Below are 17,693 nucleotides of genomic sequence, written 5' to 3' on the forward strand. Positions count from 1 at the left end.
TGTATTCCTTTCTCTAAAACACATGATGGAACAACACGAATCATTGCGATGGTTGACCTTTTGAATTATACTATTTCATTCGGTTCCACTCAAAATTAATCCTGAACGTATACACTGCAGTTTTTTGGAAGATTAATGAATGGGTTCTCATATTACTTAAGGTGTCATGCTGCATCACCCTCAAATTGGTCAATCACCTAAAATCCATCCAGGTAGGTGTCTTTAACAGTATTGATGGATTTCATCACATCACACGTGGTCTGTTCCATTACATTGGCTTTGGTTTGAATCTCATTAATTATGACTGTACCAGGATCTCTGTATCCAGATAGTCCTACTTGTTGTCAGACAATTAGCTTCCACCAGTTAGAAGAGTTCAGGAAATCAAGATGTGCAGAGGCAGAGGTATGTAGGCAGAGTCATGTGATTGCACCAATGCAAGAAACTGGAGATTTGTTAAAATGTAGTCTGTTAGATGGACTCCAATAGGCTGTACATGGAAGGTCACTGGCTGACACGTCTTTCAGGATGTATAGTGGTAATATGTTGGCACCAGCTTGTCTTGATTTTAGCTTTTATGGATGTATTGTCCTGTCTTTTGAGGATATATGATATAATTGGTTGCAAAAGCTTCTGATTGTATTAGGTTGCCATAGTGTGTGAAGTTTTCAAAATTGAAAACTTGATCATTTTGAGATTGGCTGTTTCCCTGGCTAACTCTGAATCACATTGATGTGTTTACATTTATATACCTTCTCTTAAGATACATTTATGATATCATGAGCAGGTCCCTTAGAAGCATAATGACAATGAAACATAATACAACAGCCAGACAATTTAAAATGCTCAGGTCCTTTTCAACAACCACTGTGATGGTCTTTAAATGGTAAATGATCTGTCTATGGAGCCCTTTCAGCAAGCTCACATCACTGGAGCTTTTTCAAAAGCTTGCAAGCTATGGGATAAACTAAGTTATATTAGGTGCCCTTCTTTGATGCAAAGTGCTCAAAACCAAATCTCAGAACAACTTGCATTTATATAATACTTTTTACAAGCTCAATTCATCTCAAGGCACTTGCTAATGAAATACTCTCTTTGTTATAAGACCATAAGAGACAGGAGCAGAAATTAGGCCATTCAGCCCATCGGGTCTGCTCTACCATTCAATCATGGCTGATCAGTTTCTCAGGAGAAAGTGAGGACTGCAAATGCTGGAGATCAGAGCTGAAAATGTGTAGCTGGAAAAGTGCAGCAGGTCAGGCAGCCTCCAAGGAGCAGGAGAATTGATGTTTCGGGCATGAGCCCTTCTTCAGGAATTCCTGAAGAAGGGCTCATGTCCAAAACGTTGATTCTCCTGCTCCTTGGATGCTGCCCCTGACCTGCTGCGCTTTTCCAGCAACACATTTTCAGCTCTGATGAGTTTCTCAACCCTATTCTCCCGCTTTCCTCCCCTAACCCTTGATCCCCTTGATACTCAAGAACTTAAGTCTTAAATACACTCAATGACCGGGCGTCCACAACCTTCTGAGCCAATGGATTTTATAAGTTCACCACTCTCTGGCTGAAGAAGTTTCTCCTTATCTCCATTCTAAAAAAAGTCTTCCCTTTACTCTAAGGCTGTGCCCTCAGGTCTCCTATCAATTGAAACATCTTCCCAACATTTACACAGTGTCCAGGCCATTCAGTGTTCTGAATGTTTCAGCTAGATCCCCCCCTCATTCTTATAAATACCATAGAGTATAGACTCAGATTCCTCAAATGTTAAGCTTTTCACTTCTGGGACCGTTCTCATGAACTTGCTCGCAACACACTCCAGGACCAGTAGATCCTTCCTGAGATATGGGGCCCAAAACTGCACACAATACTCCAACTGTGGTGTTACCAGAGTCTTAAAGAGCCTCAGAAGTACTTCCCTATTTTTATATTCAAGTCCTCTCAAAATAAATGCCTTCTTAAGTACTGACTCAACCTGCAAGTTTACCTTGAGAGAATTCTGGACTACAACTCTCGAGTCTCTTTGCACTTCAGACTTCTCAAATTTCTCCCCATTTAGAAAATAGTCCATATCTCTATTCTTCCTATCAAAGTGTGTGACCTCACACGTCATAAACTAGGGAACACTTAAATCAAGTTGCATACAGCACAACCGCAGAAGCAGAGCGATATAATAGCCAGATAATCTGTTTGCTAGCAACATTTGTTGGGAGGAGAACTTCTTTGTTCTTCCTCCTACATTACAATACAGCCCTCAATTCAAAAATTCTTAACCAGCTGAAAAGTACTTGGGGTTATTCTATGGTCATGATTGGTCTTACATAAATGCACATTGTCCACTTGCTTCACAGAATGTCGTAAGATATTTTGCATACATCTGAGAGAACATCACACCAAAAAGACAACTTCAGCAGTGATTTTAGTTTAAAAATTTTGAACCCCATACAACCAGAATCTTCTTTGAATAAAATTTCATAATTGGCTCTTCATATAAGATACAATAATGTCTATATACTTGCATACCTTTAAAGTAATGCAATTAAAACTATTTGCTGCATGGTTGACATAAGCTAGAGTTGAAAATAAGATACCTCCAAAACAGCTCCTGCTTGATTAGTGCCTCAAACCAGACTTGTGGAATTTGACTTAACTGGGCACCAAAAGATTTAGGCTGCATTCTTGGAGACAGCTGACATGTGGTCTTCATTTTGAAACTTGGTCAAAAAAACATCTGCTGCTATTCTGACAAAGGTTGCTTCAAAAGCCAATTAAATTTCCATTTGACAAAATTTACATTTTTCCTCCTCCACCAGAATAGTGCAGTTATTTATAAAATTAGGGAAGCAGGTTTAAAAGGGAACATGGAAAGGAACACTTCGAAGAAAACAAACAGGAATATCACAATGCTGTATCAAGTAAAAATCCTAAATGAGTTGAAGAAAAAGCTTTGTGGTTCAGATAGTCACTCCATAGGTATTTTATTTGGAAATTTGAAAACCATGTCCTGACCTCAAAAATCTAAATTTCTACCCAGAGTTGGCATTTCTTCTATAAATGTTCCTCTGCTTCTTTCCCACTCTCATGTCTGCCTGTGCCTCTTTCACTATTGTCCCCTACTGGATTTCTTTCATTTCTGGAATGTCACTTGATGTTTCTCTCCATCCTGCTTACCAAATACCCCCATTTATACATTCTTTATTATTTTTCATTCCTTTTACCCCTTCTAACTATTAATGGCTATCACAAAGATTCTTTCACTAATGTACTGAAGAGTTACTTTGCAAAATATTTACAGCACCTAGCAACTCTATTTTCCAACTCAATTGTCTTTGAAACAGCAACATTCAAATTGACTTCCATGTTTACCCTTTGAATTTGAATGCTAGCTTTTTGAGAGTCTTGGAGAGGTATCCCAAATCCCTCTTTCTGCAGTTTTTCTCTATTTAAATAATACTTAGCTTGATACTATTTTTGCAGTGGGTCCAAAGATCCCCAGCAATTGCTGAAAAACTTGCAAGTGACAGAAATAGTTGGAGAGAGGAGCAGATTGCTTTGTCAGCAATTGATCATTTGCGAGAACTCTCATCTCAAATTCATATGGTTGTGGGTTCAAGCCCCAAATGAAAAACTTGAACAAAACTCAAGCCTGAGACTGCAGCAGAGCACTGAAGGAACATGATCATTATCTAAAGGTGGCAATTCAGACAAACAAGGATCTGTCTTCGATCCAGAGTATCCCATGAGAAAGGCAGTTCTATTTGCTGTTCTGGTCAAATCCCTGAATCAGAATTGCTAAAAAGGTTCCTGTGATACTATGGTAGTTTCCCCACCTCTAAACCAGAAGGTCCGGGTTCTCGTCCTGCTTGTCCTGGAGTGCTGTTATAATACATCCAAAGAGGATGATTAAAAATAATTTTTCAAAATTGCTTGAAACACATAATCTGTTGACACATTGCTGTTTCTGGGAGCTTGCTCTGTGCCAATCTGCAACTAGTAAAAAGTGAGGATTGCAGATGCTGGAGAGTCAGAGTTGATAAATTGTGATGCTGGAAAAAGCATAGCAGGTCAGGCAAACATCCGAGTACCAAGAGAGTTGATGTTTTAGGCAGGAGCCTTCAGCAGAATTGAAAAGGGGGAAGGGGACTGAGAGATAAATGGGGGAGGGGTTGGGGCTAAGGGAAAGGTAGGTGGGGTGGCAATAGGTGGGCGAAGGTAGGTGGTGATGGTGATAGGTTGGTGGGAAGTGGGGAGTGGATAGGTGAGAAGAAAGAAGGACAGGTAGGTCAGTTCAAGAGGACGGTGCTGAGTCAGAGTTTCCGATCTTGAATGGGGAGGGAAGCTATGGGCACTGGTGAATCCAATGTTCATGTCATGTGGTTGTTGGCTCATAAGGCAGAAAATCAGGTGTTCCTTCTTCAGTTTGCAGGTGGCCTTGTGTAGGCAGTAAAGGAGGCCCAGAATGGTTATGCCCTCAGGTGAGGGGGAGGGGAGAGTTGAAGTGGATGGCCACAGGAATGTGGGGTTGGTTGGTACCAATCAACTTCCAACTTTCCCAAATCACAACCTTGAAAGTATGCCTCATCCAATATTCCACAACTCAATTTCCCTGCCTTTTCCCCAGATCCTTGGTTCCCTTACTGATTAAAAAACTTCTCCATCTCAGTCGTGAATATAGTTAATTACCCAGTCTCAACAGCCCTTGATGATAAAGAGTTCCATAGATTCACTAGCCTCATAGAAGAAATCCCTTCTCTTCTGTCTAAAATTAGTAACCCCGTCTTCATTAAGGCCCCTGGTCTTTGACACTCCCACAAAGAGAAACAACGTCTTCACATCTACCTGTCAAGTCCCCTAAGAATCTTCCATTTTAGCATGTTTCAGGTCTCCAACCTCAGTCTAATTTAGCTTCCCCTCAGAAGACAGTTTCTCCATACCCAAGCTCTCTGGACTGCCTCCAACATCAGTATATACTTTATTCCGAAAAGGCAAGGTTGAGGTTGGCAAGCTTCTGGAAATGGAGCTGGAGCCAAGGTCTGGCACCACTCATGGATGTTCAATTTTTAGTAGAAAAGATCCTTTCCCTGGCTCAGAAATGCCTCCTAAATGTGACTACGTTATTGACAACGTTGGTGAAAACAATTCATGAAAACTACTAAACACAAGACAACTCCTGTGCCTCAGTAGTCAATTAGGGACAACAATAATGCTGGCCTTCCAACCATCCTGGCATCCTAGGAGTACTTTATAAGTTGCAGATTTTTAAATATTGAGATAGCCTTGGTCTCAGACATGGCAAGAAAATAGCCCTTAAATCTGTAATTCTTTCAAGAATGTCTGACAAAGATTTCAAGGAGCTTACTTCAATTTCAAAGACATTTTATTTGTTAACAACAAATATTGTGGAGTCTTGGTGAAACTTGTCCTGGATGAAGCCCCCACAGGAAAGCAGTTCAGAGCAGATGACATGTGGCTGGTGCACACAAAGGAGAACCACAAGTTGAAGAGCTACAAGATGAAGGTAGGCAATATATACTATAAACAAACAGAAAACAGACAGAAGGACCACAGAATCTTTAAGAGAAGCAGCAATCCCTCACAGGAGGAATTTTTTTTTTGTTTGGCAGAAAGGGAGATCTTGGAGGTACTATGAAAGCTGGCTGAAAAGGTCTAAAACCTTGAAAGCATTATAACGAGGCGGCAGATGCAAAACAGCTAGCTATTTTCCCAAGTGTAACCAAACCATAAACTGGAGTGTCATTATTGGTTAGGTTACTGAACAGGAACTCTGGAAAGTTACACCATCTGAATACTTGCAACTCAAGAAAAGGAGAAGAGTGTGCCTTGCTAATGGCAGTTGTATCTGAGAAACCAAAGTTGAAAACTGCTGTTGGAAAGCACTCCTAACCCAACCTACTTCTGGAGAGAAGTGCATATTGTGCAACTGTGTAGCTGTGTAGTGCAACATTCATGCAGGGAATGAAGTAAATGCATGTGGCTAACTAAGATATATCTTCGCTGTACTGACTATTTAAAGGGATATTTACTTTATTGATGTATTATTTATCTATTAACTTAATGTGTAATTTGTGCTAAGATTCAATTTAATGTAAAAAGCTACAAAGTGAAATCTTGTTGTTAATTTAATTAGTTGAGGATCATTTAGTAAATTTGGTTATTTTGGTTTCCTACCTCCTAAAGTACCTTTCTGACTCTCTTAAAAAGATTTGAAAAATCTGCTTTTGGTTTCAGACAGCTGAATTGCTACAATTCTTTCAGATTAAGCCTGAAATAGGTAAAAGCTGTTCAGTATATGTCGTTGTTTCTCCAAAATTGCCGTAGTGATAAAAAAAAAAGGATTTACTGGTACAGATTTGTTGCGGATGCTGTGAACTGTTTATTTATTGATCAATTTAGGGTTTCGCAACTTACATTTGAAAATCAGACAAGTGAGCATCGGCATCCCAGTGCAGTTGACCAGATAGAGGGAGGACAGAGGAACTCTGATTGCAGAGGACACGGGTGCCAATGGCCAAAGGACCTGAATTATATTTAGGTTTCCCAGTGCAGGCCAAGTTCTGACCTAAAAATGGCAAATGGCTTCCAAGTTAGGTCACAGGATTGCCACCCTCCCCTCCAACCTGCTTTTCTAACTTCTACATTTAAATTAAGGCGGTAATAGCCTGAAATGAGTAAGCTTTACTAAATGACAAAAAGAGATTCACTCCAAAAAGGCACAAAAATATGTCAGGCAAAACCTTAGAAATGCAACACCTCCATTTTGAATTTTCCAAAATCATCATCCCAAGCATCCTCATAACAACTCAATTAAACTGTTAACTTGCATCGTATTGTGAGTTATATGGTCCTGGAAACCTGAGGTCACCAAACTGGAACATGACAACAGATAGCATCCAAGCTGCAAAACCTACAATTTTTCACCATACATTTATCAGGTTCATGATTTATTAAAAGGATAATCAAAAAGAGCAATTTTCACTTGTTAAAAAGATCCTCAACTAATTAAATTAAATGACAATTTTCACTTCTTATGGGAAAGCAGATGTGACTGGACATTTCTGAATTTAGAATTACAGGTAGCTGTTTTTAAACTATATCATTTTGTTCAAACAGGTCATTGAGGCACAATGAAAGAATACAACATTAATTTGATTGAAATTCATTTCATTCACTCCAACCAGGAACCTTTTTTACAAAGGACTTTTATTCTGAGAGTAAGATACTCCTGCCTTTTAAACTGTATTGTGTTTGGTTGCCTTCAGTAGTATTTCAATTCAGACACTGTTTGTTCATGATTTTCAACTGAGCTTCTGGAAATGTGATACAACCAGTACTTTCGTAAAGGATGTAAGAAACATGACTACAGATTTTATGAAGGATAGCAGCCGATCAACAGGCACAACACAGGGAAAATTGCAAAGACCCACTAAATCAAATTTAGCACATGATCCAATTTTATGATCAGTTTGGTATCATTTTCAGGAACAACCATTGTTGTGATATATAGTTGTCTGCAAAAGTTTGAGCATTTACATCAGGAAAACATCCAGCTGTTAAAATACTAACTTTGGAGCTATTTCCTGTCAGCCTAGCTCAGTGGTTACACTTGCACCTTCTGATCTGAGCAATAATGGGTGGAATCATCCAAACCAGCAGCTGAATGCATTACCTAATTTAGAGGCAACTACTGGGACAATACTGCAGTGTCAGAAGTGTTGAAGTCAGGTTCACCACTTGGCCAGGGACAGTGGAAAAAATGGCAGCCAGCTCATCCAGGAGATGTTAAAAGCAGGCCAGCACATTCTAATGACCAGTCCAAAGAAAGCAGCAGGAAGCCGCTAAAATTAGGCAAGAGGACGACCCAAGGAACAGTTGGCAACACAAGGAAATCAGAGGAAAGGAGGAAAATCATCTGAGATTTGGAGGACTGAGGCGGAAAAGGTCCATGGTTTCTTTCTGGGACACAGAGGAGCATGACAACACCTTCTGGTCCAGAAAAAGAAAAAATTAAAAAACTTATTTTAGTTGGGTGTCTATTGTCCCTTGTCACCTGTATTTTCAAGCACGTTACCCCATTAGCAATTTGACTATATTAAATGTTAACATCATTTAACTGTTAACGAATGAGACTTATTTCCCCCAGACAGTGTGGGAAGTGCAGTCAGCAAGACAGCTTGAGTCTGATGACTACATTTGGCTTAAAACAAGGTTCCAGTACCCACAGTATAACTATATTCCCAGCCTATTTCCATACAGCAATCTTTAAAATGTACCTTATAGCATGCAAATTGAAAAGCAACATTTTAAGGATCATTAACATGTTTCATAATCAACAGGCACTGTGGAATGCAGAATGTTTTTGTGACACCAATAATATAAATGAGATGCCAATAATATCATAATTCAACTGGTGTTCTGCTACTTCATTGAACTTTGGTTTACATTTTTGAGGCTAAGGGCCATTTGCTTAAGGTTTTTTAGAGGGTTTCACATCACGAAGCCTAATGAGCTTTCTCACAATACGTTACCAAACTAACTGCATCAACTACCTACCCCATCCCTACAGGATCCCTCTCATCTGAGTCTAACAGTATCTCACCACCAAAACAATTCAGAATTTACTGGTATCCCTCATGCTGGCACTATCTTTAAAAGACCATTGCCAACCAGACAAGCAATGTTGGTGTAAAGCTGCTCTGTATGCTTCTTGACATTTTCCTTGGACATGGCAGACAATGGAAATTTTGCAGGCAGCAATCTGGAAGTTCTGCTGGTTAGAGTGGTACACAGGCAGGAAGTCCTCTTCCCCCAGGATAGCAGAGGAGATCACAATGCCAGCCTGCTGTTAGGTTGCCACCCAGGTCAGTTCAATTTCAGCCATTTGGACGAACACCCAGCAATGTAAGAAGAAAGTCAATAACCTTCTCCACTCCCCCAGCATAAATGTCACTATCTCTGCTCCTGCATCCTCCTCCCACCAAGGCACCAGCTCTACTACTCATTATTCACCATCTTCCCTCATTTCACTGTCACCCACCCCAACACTCTACACCTTGCATCTCCTCTGTGGGCTGCCTACTCACTCAGGATGTGTCCATCCCTGTACCAAAAGTAACAGCTGGACCATCCACTTTCACCTCCCTTTACATCTGCCTGTATCTCTCATTCCAGGAAGAAAACAGCCCACGATATTAAAAAAAGAAAGTCAAGCTGGATGGTGCACTGCCCACCTGCTGAAGAGAGGCATATGGAGTTTAATTTGTATAAATGACAGGTATTGCATTTTGGTAAAACCAACAAAGACAAGACTTATACAATTAAAAGTACAGTCTTGGGCAATGTTGTCAAACAGAGAGATCTAGGGGTTCAGGTACATAATTCTTTGAACTTTGCATTACACATAAATAGAGTAGTTAAGATGGCTTTTTAGCATGCTTGCCTTCATTGCTCCTTTCAATGTAGGAATTGGGACATTATATTGACATCACATAGGACATTGGTGAAGTCTCATGTAGAATATTGTGTACAGTTCTGGTTCCCTGTTACAGGAAAGATATTATTAAGCTGGAGGGGGTTCAGAACAGATTAACCAGGATATAGCTGGGAATGGAGGGTTTGAGGTATCAGGAGAGCTTGGGACTTATTTAGTTGGTATGTAGGAGATGGGGTGATTACCTTTGAGAGGTTTATAAAATAATGACGGGTATAGCTAAGGTGAATAACAGGTGTCTTTTCCCAGGTAGGGGGATGTCTAGACAAGGGGACTTTTTTTAAGATTAGAGGAGAATGATCTTAAAAGAGACATGGGGCAATTTTTTTGTCAAACAGAGAGTGGCTCATGTATGGAATGAACTTCCAGAGGAAGTGGAGGATGTAGGTACAATAGCAACATTTAGATAAGTACATGAATAAGAAATGTTTGGAGGGATATGGGCCAAGCATAGACAGGTGGGACTAATTTAATTTCAGATTATGGTCAGCATGGACTGGTTGGACCAAAGGATCTGTTTCTGTGCTGTATGGTTCCTCATCTCTTATGTGAAGGGGTTCTTGACTGTGACTGACCTGAGCTGCTAACTGACCACATGCAAGACCCTGGACTGGCATCAAAGGCTTGACTTACTGTGTTGGCAATTCCTCGCCAATCGTGCTTGCCTTGATGAAGGCTTGCTAACAAACAAGACGAGCTTCCTGGCTTTGTGTCTACGCTAAATGGCAAGGCAATACCACATTACTGTGAGTCAGAGTGTGGTGCTGGAAAAGCATAGCTGGTCAGGCAGTATCTGAGCAGCAGGAGAGTCAACGTATTAGGCGTAAGCCCATCATCAGGAATCAAGAAAGGCTTATGCCTGAAACATCGATTCTCCTGCTCCTCGGATGTTGCCTGACCAGCTATGCTTTTCCAGCACCACACTCTTCGACTCTAATCTCCAGCATTAGTAGTCCTTACTTTCTCCACATTACTGTGAACCTGGTATCTCTCGCTGGGGGTTGGGGGTAAAGGATACCAAGGCAAGGCAGGAATGTTATGAGCATCCAGGTATGCGAAGGGTCAAGGAGCATTATGACAGCAAGTAAACAAGCTAGAAATGCAGCCCAGTCCAGGTCTCCAGCTAGGTATCTGTCCCTGAGCACGGCATTACAATAATAGTTGCTAATGCAGCCTGAGACGCAGAAGCAACTTTGGATCAAAAATCTAATTAAGATCTTAGAGGCTGAACATGTTGGCTATCAATGTCCATAGATGTGGGCACATGTGGCCAGTGCCCATGCAGTGTGCAGTGTGTTACCGGTGCTCAGTGTCCAACATGGAGGTCCTGGCAAGTTTTGTGAAGATTTGTCGCTCAGGTTGAGGTTCTGGATGTTAAGTTTGTTCGCTGAGCTGGAAGGCTCTTTGGAGCAGACACCAAGCTGCAGTTGCTAGGTACTCATTCTGACTTCCATGTTGAGAATTCTCAACGTCTGGCCTGTTCATGGTAATTTGTAAGGTAAAACAAAATATTATTGAAACTGTAAAAATAAGGTGTTTTACAAGCTAAAAACTGCCTTAATTTGCAACTTGCCACCGCCTTTGGAGAAACTACCTTCTCCACTCAACAGATACAATGACTTGCTCCCAAGGTCAAGATGGGCCTCAGCAGACTTCTCATGCAATTTTGTCATAAATCTCAATCTAACCCATGTCATTCAGGCAACTGAGAGATTCTGCTCATAATATTTAAATAACTTTGCATGCTCATTATATTGGTGGCACCGCAGGGTACTTATAACAATGCTTTCATGTGACTGTTTAATGACACTGGAGCAATGCATGTGGCCACTATTGTGTCTTTGGGGGTTAAAAAAAGCAGGTTAAAAAAAAGTGTTAACAAAGCAAAAAATAGTGGAAAACACACAAATGGTTTGTACATTCCAGATAAGAGTGCAACATCAGTTATTTTTGAGCACTGGAATGGAGGACCTGGAGTTTATCAAAGGATTTCTACTTTCCACCGTTGTTAGCATTCTCTATTCAACATTAAAATCTGTCCCAATAGACTTGTAAATCACAGGAACTGCTAAAATTCCACTTCCAAATACGATGAACAGCAAACCACTTCCCACACACAATAATTTTAGGTTATGTTTAAATTTTTAATGAAAAAGCTCAACTCATAAATAACAAATTTGATTTTCACTATGGTAACTGATCTCTTTCGATTAACAATGAAGCGACACGACATTAAAAGACCAGCAAAATACACTCAAGCCCAGCCAACCTAAACCCACGACAGGGTGATATTGCTTTGTTATTAACAGGGTCTTAAGTCAATTGGCAGATGCTTACAAATCATAACCGGCAAGTGGGGAGAGACAAGAGATGTGCACAGTGTGGACTGGTGACATAAACATACGAGGAAGTCTTGGGCAATTCAACAAACTTCTTGTCAAATACTGGTGGGAGAGAATGGATGGTGAGTGAGGGGAAAAAAAAAAGAGGATGAGATGGTGAATAAATTGGGAGACAGATGACAAGAAAGAGGTTGGGGGAAGAAGAGGAGGAAGAGGATGGGAGAAGAAGAAGAAATGAAGAGAAAAAGACACTGAGCTCGCCCACCAGCGTGTAATACAAATGGGATATTTTGCATGAGGGGACAAAGGCAGTAAAAATGGAGACAAATATAACGATACCAGTTATCCTCGTCTCCGCTGCAGCGGCCGTTATCCAGGTCCAGGGTGTCCACCTCGTCCAGGAGCAGCCTGGCCGAGCCGCTGGTGCTCAGTGCCCAGGGAGCAGCTTCGCTGGTGCCGGAAGGCGGTCGGCAGTGAGCGGGGGGGAGGTAGCTACTGCTGCCGGTACCGCCAGGGTAAGCAGCCGAGCCGGGGGGAGATGCGGGGCAGTAAACCGGGCTGCCGGGAGGGTAGAGGAGAGCAGGAGGAGAGGAGGAGGTAGAGGCGGCGGCGGCACTCGCCCTGCTCTTGAGCTGCTCGTTCTGCCACTCGAGTTTCCTGACCAGCTCCTGCAGCTTCTTCACCTCCAGCTCGGCGCTCACCTTGGAGCTGACATCCCCCGCTGTAGCCCCCATCACCTTCAGCAGCGGCGCCTCCATCCCTTTGTACAACCCCTCCCCCCCAAAAAAGCCTCTTGTTGTGATTGAAGCTTCGATGGGATGGACAGGAGCCTTTCAATCTCCTCCCGTTCTCTCTCGCTCTCCAACACAACAAAGAACAGGCGAATATTGCGACTCAAGACTGCAAAACCCTCCTCTCCAGTACAATCTCTGCCAAGTCTCTCTCACACACCAGCAGCACTGTTCTGTCCGTCTGTGTGTGTGTCTGCCTTTTTTTAAAATGCCGTCAGGCGACACGTTTTTTTTACCCCTTTCTCCTCTCAATCTGCAAACGCTCTTATTGCAAGGTTTTTTTTCTCTCGGTTGGGGAGGTGTTGCTATCTCACAAAAGCGCCGCCCACATCAAAGGAGTAATGTCGCCCGAATCGCAAAGGAATCACTTTCTAGCTCCCCTTACCCCGCCCCCAGATTATTGCCGCAGCGTTTTTTAAATTCTAGGGGTTTTTTTTTGTATCTCATGCATGGTATAATGTGTTGCAGTTTTTATTGTTGCAAAACTGTGTGTGCTTCAACTGTATACGCGTCCCGTTGTGAGGCTCCCTGTTCTGAAGAAGGTTCCCTGGACCCGAAATGTTAACTCTGCTTTTTCTCCATAGGCAAAAGTGAGGACTGCAGATGCTGGAAACCAGAGTCTCGATTAGAATGGTGCTGGAAAAGCACAGCAGGTCAGGCAGCATCCGAGGAGCAGGAAAGTCGACGTTTCGGGTAAAAGCCCCTTCATCAGGGCTCTCCATAGGTGCTGCCAGACCTACTAAGCTTGTCCATCAATTTCTGTTCTTGTCACTGTTGATGTGTGTTGAGCAGCGTGAATTGGGTGTGAAGTTGAACGTTTGAAGAATACTCAGCACAGAACATGATGATGCATCTCGGGATACAGGTAAAATATCGCCAGCTGAGTGAATGGGCCACAGTTTAGGAGGTGGAGTTTAATGTGCAACGCTGTAAGGCTATGTGGCAGGAAGTGTAGAATAATAAAGTATTTGCGTGGAGAAAAACTGCAGAATGCTGTTCTACAGATGGATCAGGGTGGCTTTGTCCATGAATCAGAAAGAGTCAAGTTCACAGAGTCATAGAGTTGTACAGTGCGGAAACAAACCCTTCAGTCCAATTTATCCATGCCAACCAGATATTCCAAACTGATCTATTACCACTTGCCAGTATTTGGCCCACATCCATATACCCATCTAGATGCCTCTTAAATGTTATTGTACCAGCCTCCAGCACCTCCTATGACAGTTCATTCTGAGCATGCACCACCCTCCAGATGAGAAAATTGCCCTTTAGCTCCGTTTTAAATTTTTCCCCTCTCAGCTTAAACCTATACCCAGTTTTGGACTCCCCTATCCTGGGAAAAAGACTTGGGTATTCACCCTATCCATTCCCCTTATAATTTTATAAGCCTCTATAGCTTCCACCACCACACCACACCAGTGCTCCAGGGAAAATAGCCCTAGCCTATTCAGCCTTTCCATATAGCTCAAACCTCCAACCCTGCTCATAAATCTTTTCTAAATTCTTTAAAGTTTCACAGCATCTTTCTTTTAGCAGGGAAACCGGAACTGCATGCGGTATTCCAAAAGTGGCCTAACCAATGTCCAATGTATAAACTACCATAACATGACCTCCCAACACTTATGCTCAACACACTAACCAGTAAAGGCAAGTCTACCAAATGCCTTCTTCATTACTCTGTTTACCTGCGACTCCACTTTCAAGGAACAATGAACCTGTACCCCAAGATCTCTTTGTTCGGCCACACCGCCAGGACCTTACCATTAAGTGTATAAGTCCTGCCCTGGTTTGACTATTCAAAATGCAGCACCTCACATTTATCCAAATTAAACTCCATCTTCCACTCCTTGGCCCATTTGCCCAGCTGATCAAGGTCCTGAGGTTATCTTCTTGGCTTTCTACTACACCATCAATTTTGGTGTCATCTGCAAACTTACTAACAAACCTCCTCTATTCACATCCAAATCATTTTGTATAAATTGTGTAGTAAATTGCAGTAATACAGAGGTTAAACTGAATGTTGGCCTTTATTGCAAAGGAGATGGAGTGTGAAAGTCCTGTTGTCATTTGCTGCAACTGTACAGAGACCACAACCCATATGCTGCCTGCAGTTTTATTCTCCTTAAGTTGGGGACGGGTGGAATTACATGGGTTGGAAGCAGTTCAAAATAGGTTCGTTAAGCTGATCCTTGGAATGAAAGGATGATTGTATGAAGAAACATTGAGCAGATTTTGCCTATAGCTATTGGAATTTTAAAAACTGAGAGGTGATCTTATTATAATATATAAACTTCTGAGAAGGGCTTCACAGGATAAATATTGGGAGGCCAAATATTCTTGTGGGGAATCCATAACTGGCGGACACAGTTTAAAATAAACAAGAAATGAGAAGATTTTATTTATCTTTCTCAAGGGTCATTTGCACTTGGAATTCTCTCCCCAGTGAGCAGTGGAGACTTTCATTGAATATAGCGAAGGCCGAGTTAGACAGATTTTTGATTGACAGGGAGAAGAAGGTTATGAGGGACTGGCAGGTTAGCGATGATTCTGTTGACTAGTGGAACAACTCAATGTGCCAAATCGCCTATTCTTGCTCTTATTTCCCATGTTCTTATTTTCTTACAGTTCCAAAAGTCATGCTTTTGCCTATACTTGGCATATATAATGATACCTCTTGGCAGTCCTGCAATGCTGTACTAACATTCATAGTCAGCTTCAATGTTTGACAAAAGAAATGTGTTTTCCTTAGTTTTACTGTAGGTCAGTGCATAGGTTCAAGCAGCAGGCAGTGTTGTGAAGAAGGCGAGTGAGGTTTTCAGGCACACTCACAGGGACCAGAGCATGCATGGCACCATAAGTGACAAACAGAAGAGGATCCTCCAATAAAATGAATTAATTTCAAAGCCGCTTTCCAACTCCATATCCTACGATTTGCTAACCTAACAAGTGCAGGAATTCTGTTTGTATGGAAAAAGAAGGACTCCACCTTGAAGAAAAACCCTAAACCAAATGCACCACAGGAACAGGGACCAGCCAATGATCTAGAGAAATATGTATCAGAATGAGTGCTAGAAAATCATCAGAATGATTACACCCTCATGTGGAATGTAATGTGTATATATAAACATTTAAGTGGGACAGATTAAAAGCTGTGTTCAGGCTATTTAATGTTGTAGTAGGTTTATGGAACAAAGCAATCTAGTGTTATGGCAAAAGGCTCAGAAATTACCAAGTCACCCTGGTGTTAAAATGACCAGTTCCAATGATTCATCATCAAACAGCAGAAAAATAAGTATCCATCATGTCACATCAGCATAATGTCTAGCATAATTTTCAAATGTAAACTCTGTAAAAATTCTATATTTTTCCAGGAATTTTTAAGTGCATCCATATCAGATTAGATTACTTCCAGTGTGGAAACAGGCCCTTCGGCCCAACAAGTCCACACCGACCCGCATACCACCCAAACCCATACTCCTACATTTACCCCTTCACCTAACACTACGGGCAATTTAGCATGGCCTAACCTGCACATTTTTGGATTGTGGGAGGAAACCAGAGCACCCGGAGGAAACCCACGCAGACACGGGGAGAATGTGCAAACTCCACACAGAGAGTCGCCTGAGGCGGGAATTGAACCCGGGTCTCTGGCGCTGTGAGGCAGCAGTGCTAACCACTGTGCCACCGTGCCGCCCATATCAATGGCTGAATGAATAGAATAAAATGAACTTATGAATTGATGATGTGTTGAATAGGTGGCTGGATGGCCTAAGTAAAGAATGCAGCTTATTAACATTAGTCATATTCAGATCCCATATACCAATGAGTTCAACAGGTGTCTATGAAAACATAGCACCCATAATGCGGTTATACAAGGAAGTTTAACATCCATAGTTCAACCTTTTGATACCCACCTCAACAAGCCATTCAAGGATCATGTGGGTGCTGAGTGGAATGGGTGATGGTTATTTGAGAAGAAACCTTCAGAAAGAGTGGAAATGTGTGTGCCCTGCTAATGGTTTTTATGACTTCATCAGCAAATTGTCGGAAGTTCGCAAAGTGTCATCAGATTATACAAAACCACGGAATATCCAACTCAACGAAAGAAGGTGTCTCACTGTAGGGGAGGGGGATAATTCTGAAAATCAGAGCACCACATCTGAATCAGAGTGGGATCTTTATGGTGCTACTGGCAAAATAACTTATTTGATCTATTTGTACTGGGTACCAAAAGTAATTAATTCAATGATTTTAAAATGTTTTGATTGTGGTTAGAGTTTATCTTCATACAACTAATCCATTTCTATCTGCATACAATTAATCATTTCAGTGTGCCACATTGATTTAATATGAATCACCATTTTCACATTGGAAAATGGCAACCATCCAGACCAACAATTCACAATTTGAATTCTGTGCAAGTCTGCCTTCATCTTTGTGAGACTGCAAAGACTGATTTATGCACTACAATCTACAGGATTACAGGCTGCAGTGTTTACGTGATAGGTGTTGATTACTGTCAATCAATTTCTTTGACACAGGAAATTACATTTCTAAGTATGGAGTACATTCCTTTCAGTTCTACTCCTAAAGTGAGGGCAAGAATTGATAATGGATGGCTGGGTCTGGAGATGTCATTGGGAAGAAATAATAGGCGCTGGTTAGATTTAAAAGGAACTTGATCTCTTCAGAATTAAATGTTTAGAAATGTAATTGCCCCAGAGGAGAAGACCAAGATTTCAGAATATTGGGGCAAATTTTGTTCCCCTATTAGACCATGAATTAAAAGTTTTGACAAAATTCCATTTAATATTTTTAGAGCTACAGGATCAGTATGGAAATATTTGTTAAAAAGTACTGCTTGCTGAATAAAAGAGAAGAGAAATTGAAGTAAACATAGCCAAATGTAAAATTGCCCAATGGTCTAATAGGTTTTGTATGTATGACTAAAATGATAATAGAAAGGCTGGGTCAAATAAAACTTATCAATGAAAGAAAAAATCAAAAGTGATTTCCAAGTAAGAAATGGAACAAGCACGTCATTAAAGGACAACAGTA

The 17,693-nt window shown here is 41.3% G+C and overlaps 1 protein-coding gene across 1 annotated transcript in view; it reads right to left on the reverse strand.

Annotated features, from left to right (window-relative positions):
- The window catches only part of slain1a (SLAIN motif family, member 1a), a 128,155-nt gene extending 115,202 nt beyond the window's left edge, over positions 1-12,953 (reverse strand). Inside the window, exon 1 of the mRNA XM_072577932.1 lies at positions 12,184-12,953. Within this exon, the coding sequence (XP_072434033.1) occupies positions 12,184-12,602 (419 nt within the window). The 5' untranslated portion in view covers positions 12,603-12,953. The remainder of the gene's footprint in view (positions 1-12,183) is intronic.
- Positions 12,954-17,693: the final 4,740 nt, after the last annotated feature.

The sequence above is a fragment of the Chiloscyllium punctatum genome, chromosome 9, assembly GCF_047496795.1.
Source record: "Chiloscyllium punctatum isolate Juve2018m chromosome 9, sChiPun1.3, whole genome shotgun sequence".
Taxonomy (NCBI): Eukaryota; Metazoa; Chordata; class Chondrichthyes; order Orectolobiformes; family Hemiscylliidae; genus Chiloscyllium; species Chiloscyllium punctatum.